General features: G+C 50.8%; 1 protein-coding gene across 5 annotated transcripts in view; it reads right to left on the reverse strand.

Moving 5' to 3' along the window:
* The window catches only part of EFR3B (EFR3 homolog B), an 85,136-nt gene extending 79,960 nt beyond the window's left edge, over window positions 1-5,176 (reverse strand). For all 5 annotated transcript variants that reach the window (XR_007150885.1, XM_047852633.1, XM_047852632.1 and 2 more), the window contains exon 1: window positions 2,907-5,176. Coding sequence is in view for 4 of the 5 variants with exons in the window: in XM_047852633.1 (XP_047708589.1) it covers window positions 2,907-2,991 (85 nt within the window). In the remaining variant the exon portion in view is untranslated. The remainder of the gene's footprint in view (window positions 1-2,906) is intronic.
* Window positions 5,177-9,253: the final 4,077 nt, after the last annotated feature.

The raw sequence follows: 9,253 nt of genomic DNA on the forward strand, positions 1-9,253 counted from the left end.
GAGCAACCGGTCTTGTGACTGCAGAACCTCTTGACGCACCGTGACATCCATTGCCCAGCTTTGAGGCTCACCACAGACCTGGGAGACATTCCACCACTTCATACGGAGATGTAATTCTGAGAGATGGCCCCACTTGTCTGCAGTTACATAGCCATGAACTGGCTCTTAGACTGAGAAAGTCTGACCCTAGTTCTAGGAGTCTTTCTGTCCCAGATGGCACTGTATCCTACAGCCAAGACAAGGGGCCTTTATTCTCCCACAGACACAAGGAAGGGGTTGGAAGACACTGACGACACAGGAAGACTGAGTTGCTGGGGTCCAAGGTAAGGTGAGGAGGGGAGAAGAGGAGAGGGGAGGGAGATCTGCTCAGGATCTCCAAGCAGCTGAGAGGTGGCAACAGGAATCAGGTTTTACGAATTCATAGCGGATCAAGTCATCAAGGTGAGTGGTCAAGAGACACCTTTAGCCAAAGCTTAGGTGACTTTTGGCCATACATAGGGGACTCGCGGCTCATTAGCCAATAAAATTCCTAGTGGCATTTTCCTAGTAAGCATTTACCCAAGGCATGGGGGGCGCACTGAACGGTTTTCATTTTCCCCCATTCCACCTAACTGTGTCACCTTGGACAAATCACTTGGAAAATATGGGAAGATAAGAACCAACTATAAGAATTCTGTGACTCTCTGCCTTTCCAACCTCCCTGTCCCCTCCTTTTTGCATCACACTCTTGACTTCTGGAGAGAGAATCATTGTAAGTATCACATGGACCCTTTCTTTTCACAAAAACCAAGACAAGACTAAAATCCAGGCCAACGAGCCCTCCCCTTGGAGAGTGGGCTCCCTTTTATACCTTCCAAGACAAGGCTTTGCGCTAAGCAAGACTCAGGAATAATCTCCCAACCAGCATTGCCGTGATTTTCCCTTGCTGCAGGCAACTGCACAGAGGATCCCTTCCTTCCAATCTTTCTATGAATGATTTAGGAGGAAGTACCATCTCTGTTTGCATCTGGAGGAATAAAAACATAACAGAGAAATGAAAATCTGTGGTGCGTCCAAAAATAACATCCAGATATGTTGGCCTCCCAGTTCACCTTTCTGTACCAACCAACTCTCCCTTGATCTGCTTCATACAACAGAGGCAGGGTGGGACCCCCAAGGTCCAGACATCTGGGATCAGTTTTCAAAACTGTCTCAGGCTAAATGCAGGGAGGTGGCCCAGCAGAACCAGGGTTCCTAATTCTTACCCATTCTGATGGGCCTTTCTTATCCTAACTCCTTCCCCACTGCAGGTGCCCTGCAGTCGGTCACATGCTTTTGTCAAGTGATCTGCAGCTTCTGGCTGCATAGTCTGCAGGGAAGAATAGGGAGGGAAACAGAAAGAAAGAAACTATACCTTTATTCTGGGAGCCTCACAACCTCCTAGCTTATAAAACAACCATCTTGTTACTTTCCTGCAGAGTCCCCATTGGCCAGCAGAACACACTCTCGGGTCGAGCTCCCTCCCTTTGGTGCATCCAAGAGAAATAACACTTGCGGAGAGGATCTGCTGATGTCTCAACCTGGTTCAGAAATGCAGATGTGGGACCAACGGGGCAGGAAAGGACACTCATGACAAGTCTGAATGTCTCTCTCTCTCTCTCTCTCTCTCTCTCTAAATAGTGAGGCCCACCAGTCGCTGAGCCTTTGTACCATGCTCAGCGTCCTCCTCTGCCTCCATCAAACTTTGTGACTCACAGTCTGTGTGCAGAGAGAGGCAGCCGAGCCGGTCTCGGTGGTGGGTTAAATGGGGAACTTGCTCTTCTTACAACACTCACCCCTCAGGTGCCACCTGAGCCGGTGCCCAGCCTGGCAGAGGGGATGGTGGGGATGGGAGATGAGCACAGCTCCAGTTCTTTCTCTGGCCCTAAATAGCTGCCAGAACCTGAGTTCTGGTGGCTGATGGACTTATGTCCATTGGGATCACATCTCTCTCCCCCCCCCCCCACACGCACACACATACACACACCGCAGCTCAGAACGTCTGGAGGCTTTGCAACGCAGTTGATTTCTAAACTGCTCTGGGTTTCCAGTGTTCCATTCATTACAGGTGCAATGGGAGACCCAAAGCGCTTTCTTTTCTTCATCCACACTGCCTCCAAACCAGAGAAATGCCGGGCAAATTTTGAAGCAGAACAGTGCATCAGGAGGGTCTGGCTAACTGTTGCATGTCACCTGAGGGGATGGCTGGGGAAAGGAGGCAGAGAGGTCGGGGCAGCCAGAAGGTGGCCAACGACCCAGAGCTGCGCTGCACCCTCAGCAGCGTCTCCTCCCCTCACCACTGCGGAGGGCACAGCTGGAAGTTAGGGAACCTGGGACCCACGGGCGGCAGGAACAGGCAGAGGCCACGTCCACCCAGGGGCGGCGACACGAGGCTCCCAGAACTGGCTGGTGCCCCAGCCCTCTGCACCGGCGCCGCCCCCCAAATCCTCAGAGGCGAGCGTAAGGCAGCGAGCTCTCACCGCAATTCCAGACCGGCTTCCCGCATAAAACTCCCCAGCACAACACGCTTTTGTTAATTCTGCAAATGCTGTCACACGATCACCTCCACCAACGCGCTCTGCCAGCTCGGCTCCAAGGGAGACCCGCTTTCCCCAGGACGCAGCCGCTCGGTATCACCCCAGCCCCCTGACGGACCACCGCCCACCCGCCCCACGCAGCAAACGACCGGCCCGAAGGACTTCCGAGGACCCCAGGGTCCCCGGGCTTAAGCATCTTTGTCCTCTCAGCGCACCCGCGCGCGCGCACAGAGAGACAGAAAGAGCGCAGCCGGGCACCGAGACCGCGTCCCCTGGCCTCGCCGGGCCCCGCAGGAGGACAATGGTCCGCGCCCTGCAAGTTTGCGAGCCCGGAGGCAGAGCCCTCCTTACCGTACATCTCTGCGGGGCGAGCGCCTCCTGGGAGGCCGCGTCTCCCAGTCGCCTGCAGCCAGCGCCGGCGGCGCCTGCCTTTCATTCACAGCCGGGGCGGCGGATGGCGGCCGCCGGCGGAGGCCGGGGCGGGGCGGGAGCGGGAGCGAGGGTGGGACGCCGGAGGGCCGGGGCCCGGAGCCGAGCGCCCATTCAGCCGCCGGCCTCCGCTCGGGTTGCTGGGCAGGGCCGCGCCGGGAGGGGAGGAGGCTATGCTAATGAACGTCCCTCCCCCTCGGCTCGGCCACTGCCAGGCCGCCCCGACCCCCGCCCCGCCCCGCCCCTGGCAAATTCCCGCCCACCGCCTGCAGCGGCCCGGGCAGCCCAGCCAGAAACCAGAGCCCCCAGACGCGCCTTTCCCAGCCTGTCGCCCCCAGGTCCAGGGCGGCGCGTTTTCTAGATGCGGCGTTCCTGGTGGAGTCACCCACTCAAATTCCCCGTTCGTGTCGGAATGCGCAGGACGACAACAGACATCACCCCTAACCAATGGGCCCCGAGGGTCAGCAGGGACGCCCGAAGCTGCAGGTGCAACCCTCCCCCAGATTTGTCCAGGATGCGTAGGCTAAGCCAGGGGGCGCAAGGAAGAGGAATTGAGGAATACCTCTCCTCTCTTCCTTGGCTCCCTTAGCGAAGCCCCATTCCCGAACTAAGAACTCCGCCTTCCAGCCCATCTCTGGCTGGGTGCTTGCTACCAAAGAGCTTCCTTCCTGGGCTTGGGACGCGGGAAGCGCACCCCACCCCACCGCACCCCCTAGTTGCTGCAGGAAGCCCTCTTGCTTGTAAACCTCTCCCGGATTATACGTGTAAATCATACGATTTGCATGCAGGATCCTTCACCTGTGCCCCAGGCCTGCTTCACCCTCTGTGACCGCGTGAGAAACAGACCCGAGGCAGAACGCTCACGCCCCAACCCTAATGACTTCTGGCCCAGCCCAGGGCTTCCTAAAGGTTTCTCCAACCAGCCTCCTCTGCGTCTCACACATTCACCTGGCCTTTCAAGTACCCTATTCCTTAGTTTCTCCTCTTGCCCCAAGCTTGAGGTTTTTTGTCCCACAAGGAGAAGTGAGAGAGGTAACAACCTGAGGTGGTTAATTTGTGTGTGCTTTTTCCTAGATTCTGAGCTGTGTGTCTGCAGGCTAGTCATCTACCCTCTCTGAATCTCAGCTTCCCGCAGGACTATTGGGAAGTTTATATAAAAACCTACATGAAAGTATACCGTGGGAACTCACAGTTCTTTTCTTTCTTTCTTTCCTCACCCAGGGCAGAAACAGAACTGGAAGGATAATCCTGGTTGCTGGACTCTTGGAACAGGGCTCTCTCTGTGTACCCCAAACCCATGTTTCCTGTTTCTGCCTTCATCATCCCCTCCTACCCCCTTGCTGTTTCCAGGTTTTGTCCCCCCACCCCCACCCAGGAAATCCCAGGAGGGTTCTCAGATCTCACATTTAGTCTAGACCCCCAGATGACTCACAAAGAAGCTCTGTCTGTATTCTCCAGTTTTAGGATGGTGGCTTTGAGATCTGCTGACAGGGAAGGGAGAATTTGGAGTCAAGCTTGGTCTGGACACGGGGGGATACTCCCAGTCCACAGTTCTGTTCAATACAAAAGAGACTCATTAACCACTGGTGTCTGCAGCACAGTGGGAAATACACTGTCTTCATGGAGTGAAATGTCTGGCAGGTGTTACCCCCATGAGGAAGTTGCGGGGTGGGGGTAGGACACAGTCTTCTGGCTCACGGTGTAAACACAAGAGTAAAATCCAAGGGTCCCAATATCCAGAATGGTGTGCCCATGAAAAAAACATCAAGCAGATATCAACTATTTAGGTGAACTGTGGTGAGGACGAAAAGTCAGAGTTGGGATTTCTAGCCTAACTAGGCTTTTCCTGATTCTGCAGAAACTCAAAACATGGTGGCAAGTATGGCAGGAAGGAAAGTGGAGAAGAAATAACACTTACTGTGTGCGCACTAGGTGCCAGGTTCTGGGTCCGGCGCTTTGCGCAGGTAATCTCAGCTGAGGCTCTCGGCAACCTTGCAAGATCAATAGTGTTACTCCCATTTTACAGCTGGGAAGCTAAAGCCGAGAAACGTGAGAGGACTCTAGTGAATATCAAGCAGGGATTCAAGCCCAGGACACTCTGCCCAGGATGCATTTTCTTCCCACCACACACTGATGATGCCTTGTAGTCCACACTCATGTACACAGAACAACTGCATTTTATTTATTCATTTTTTTAAACATTTATTTTTAGTTTTGAGAGAGAGAAAGAGTGCAAGTGGGGGAGGGGCAGAAACAGAGGGGGGCAGAGGATCTGAGGTGGGCTTTGTGCTGACAGTAGAGAGCCTCGATGTGGGGCTCCAACTCATGAACCATGAGATCGTGATCTGAGCCAAAGTCGGATGGTTAACCGACTGAGCCACTCAGGTGCCCCAAAACAATTGCATATTAAACTGGGTAGTTCTTCCTAAAAGTCCAAAGGCCATGCCCCCTTCCTTTCCTTTTACCTACATATTGGCTCCCCTTCCTCATCTGTATTTCACCCCCCCATTACCTGGATTTGGAAGGCAGAGTTTCCATACGAACCAGAGGCTGAATTTCCCCGTGTTACAGAGAAAGGGGGGGCTCAGAAGTGGGAGGTAATCCACAACTGTTGCGTAAAAACCAGGAGCCTCACTCGCATCTGGGGCCTCAGCATCCACAGCATGCCACCAGGCCCGTCCTTCAGTCCAGGAGCCTGGCTTGCGGTGCTCCAGCCTCACACAGCTGCCCCAGCTGCACTGTGTCTGCCCGGAAGCCTCTAATCACCCCATCGGCCAAACAGCTACAGCAGCTCTTGCTCTGGGCACCAGCCTTAAGCAGCCAACAGCTTTATAGGGCCTTCCAGAAGGAGGGAAAAGGGAAGAAGATGACAGCACCAGGGGATTCAGCTTCAGAGGGAAAAAAAAAATTATGAGGCCTAGAGAAGGGTCCAGGGAGAAACAGAGGGGAGAATGCGCCCCTAAGATTGTCACGTAGCTGGTTAGCTGTGAAGCCTGAAATAGAACTCAGGATTCCTGACTCCAGGCCTGGTGACTTGAACCCCTGGCACTTCTCCCTTGAAGCAGGTACTTTGACCTACTTCTCAGAAGCCGCAGGGAAAGAATAGCCTATAAAAACAATACCCAAGTATAGGAGCAGGTGGGTATCCAAGGGCTAAAGAATGCCTCTCCACAACACAGGAAACAGCTCACGGGCCGGGTCAGTAGGACGTGCTCTTGGCCAGGTTCCTGGAAGCTGCCTCGGGTGGCCGGAGGGACACAGGGGGACAGAGCTGCCTGCTGCCATGAGATCAGGGCCTGAGCATCTGGGGTGGAGACGACTGCTGCAGACAGATTTCACCTCCACTAAACCAGATTTTGCCAGAGAGTGAGTGAAGTTTGTGATATTGATTACTAACATGTCAAGGCTTAAAAGTACTAAGCAAATTCTCCTGACCCGCCCTCTTTGCTGCCTTTGGTTACCCTATGTTCACCCTCCAGAGCACAGTCAGTTTCTTTCATTAGCTGCTATTGCCTGTGGTCCCTGGAGAAGAGACTCCTTTCCTATGAGAAGTTCAAATCCATATCCATTTGCTTCTAGTAAACAGCTCAGACATTACCATGCCCTTTGCCCCGCACTCTTCCGTCCTTTTGTTCTGTCCTTGCTCCCAACTGTCAGGAGCCACCGGTTCCCCACCCATCATTTCCCATCTCCAGCCTGCCTGATGCTTGCTTCCACTGGGACACACTGAAGGACTTGAAGACCCATGGCATCATTTTCATCCATTGATCAGCATGGCTTAGAAGAGAGAAGAGAACATGGGAAGTGGCTCGCTAGTCAGACAGTTGATTTCTGAAGGTCAGATCTGGCTTTCCAGACCTTGGCTAAGGAGACCTGCATTGCACCATAGCCAGAAGGAACAGGTTTGCCCAGAGTCTGGCTAACCTGGCCAGAGCATGGTTTAAATGAAATTGGAGAAGGGGGAAAAACACCTTCAGAAAATTACAAACCTGACCACTAAGGAAGAATACAGAAAGGACCTGTGAAATACTGAACTCTAAGATCTGAAAAGTGGCACCAGCAGAGGAAGAGCCCTAGGACTTCAATGGGGCCAGATGCCAAATCTCTAAGGAAGTTACCCTGTCCTGCCTGAGCCAAACCCAGGCTCTCCAGCCTTGTCTATTCATGGCCTCGCATTGGCTTTGGAAAACCACTCCCTCCTTTTCTCCCGAAAGACGCTCAACCCTTGGCAGCCCTATAGTTAGGAATCCTTGGCCAGGCCCATTTCCCTGTCCACCATAATTGAATTGGGGTGGGGGGGTGAGTCCATTTCAGCTGTAGCATATCACAGCTATTCCTGGATGACTTAGAATAGCCACCAAAGCACTCTCAAAGATTTCTTTCATGAGCATTTTCTGGACTGCTTTGGGGACATAGAAAGAGGACATTAGATAAATGTCCTCTGATATTTCTACCTTCCAGTGTCTTTGAACTCCTTCCTCAACATTACACTACATTGTATCTCAGCCTTATTTAGCACTGTCTACTGTGACTAGATTTTAGAAAGCCCACCAAGAAAATATGTGGAAACATTTCCAGCTACTCAAATTAGTATGTTAAATTCAAATTTCTAGAAAATACATCCATGTCTATAAATTCAGTCTGAATCTAAAATTTTGTTTTTCTTTGTTAAAAAATCTATTCCCATGTGTGTTTTCCCCATAATCATATAAATTAACAAAACTTGGTGTATATGTGTGAGTGTGTGTGGTGTGTGTGTGTGTGTGTGTGTGTGTGTGTGTGTGTATGCAACTTGTCACAGTGTGTGCTAATCATTAACTCATAGGCTGTCCTTTCTAATTGGCCCCCCTGGGCATGCTGGTACCTAATTCTAGTTTTATGTTTGGAGATAATGAGGAGTGAAGGGGGTAGAGTAGGAAAGGATAATTGGCTTCTCTTTGCAAGCTATATCTTCATGTAAAGCAATAATAACCTCATTAGACATAGGAGCAGATCCTGTCTGGGCTGGTGGAGGCTCAGTGAGGTTTAGGGGAATAGGGTTTTCTCAGTTCTTCAAACTTTTGCATATATTCCGTTTCTAGTGTTTGAGGTACAACACTTTCCTGATCAATGCTTTAACTTTGACGTCAGAGACCTAGTGAGGCTGTGAATTCAGCTGACTTTGTAATTTGGCAACTCATGGAGTTTAGCTTTCAGTTACCTCTGTCCTTTGTCTTTTTTAGTCTTAGAAAATTTGTATTACAATCTGAGAACTTAAGGATTTGAGCTTGTAACCTGTTTTCTTTTAGGCAAACTACATCCAAAAGAAGAAGTGATACCATTCCACACTGATTTCATTCTTTTTGACTTTCCTGTAGTTTGGCAGGAGCAAATAGTTGCTTTTAATGAACAGTGATCAGAGGCATTATTTATCTTTTAACTTTTTTTCAATCATTGTATGCCATGGACATATCACCCCTGTATATGAATGATATTTGCTGCTCTTGGTCTTAAGCAACCAGAGAGTGAGTGAAGTTTGTGATATTGATTACTGACATGTCAAGGCTTAAAAGTACTGACACCAGCAGAGGAAGAGCCCTAGGACTTCAATGGGGCCACATGCCCCATTGTCTTAGAAGAGAGAAGGTCAGGTAGCAGATTCTCTCTTCCACCCATTTCCCCCAAGGTTCTGTTGCCAGCAACCATTTCCCAGCACCAGTTTCTCTATACTAGTCAAGGTTCTTGGTCCAGATAACATAAACTAACTATGGCTACCTTAAGCAGGAAAGAAATCCACTAGAATAGTATACAGTCAATAGGAAGCCCAAGATCAAAACCCAGCCAGGAACCAAGAGTGATTGGGTATCCAAATACCATCCAGATCATGCCACCAAAATAAGGCCACCATCACTGACACCACTACCATTGGCTACTTGCTGTTGTGATGCCCATTCCTCTGCATCCGTTCTTTCAACTCCTTCACCACTGCACAAACAAAGAACTCCCACCTTCTGTATCTTCACAGTACTCCATCGATATTCAAAATCCTGTATAGTAGCAGCTGATTCACTGATTGTAGATCACATGCTAATATCTTTAGTAGAGAACATGGAGACCTGTTTCCCTTGGTTTCCATAGTGGAAGGTGGAGCCTTGTCTCCTACATATCTTGGATCCCCTCACATAGGAAGAGTTTGGATACTAGGTGGTTTCATTCCACTCCCCTCAGAAAAAGTCTACCATGGTCTTTAAACTGAAAACATTTAGAACAAACAGCAACAAGACAATTAA

Source organism: Prionailurus viverrinus, chromosome A3 (assembly GCF_022837055.1).
Source record: "Prionailurus viverrinus isolate Anna chromosome A3, UM_Priviv_1.0, whole genome shotgun sequence".
Classification (NCBI taxonomy): Eukaryota; Metazoa; Chordata; class Mammalia; order Carnivora; family Felidae; genus Prionailurus; species Prionailurus viverrinus.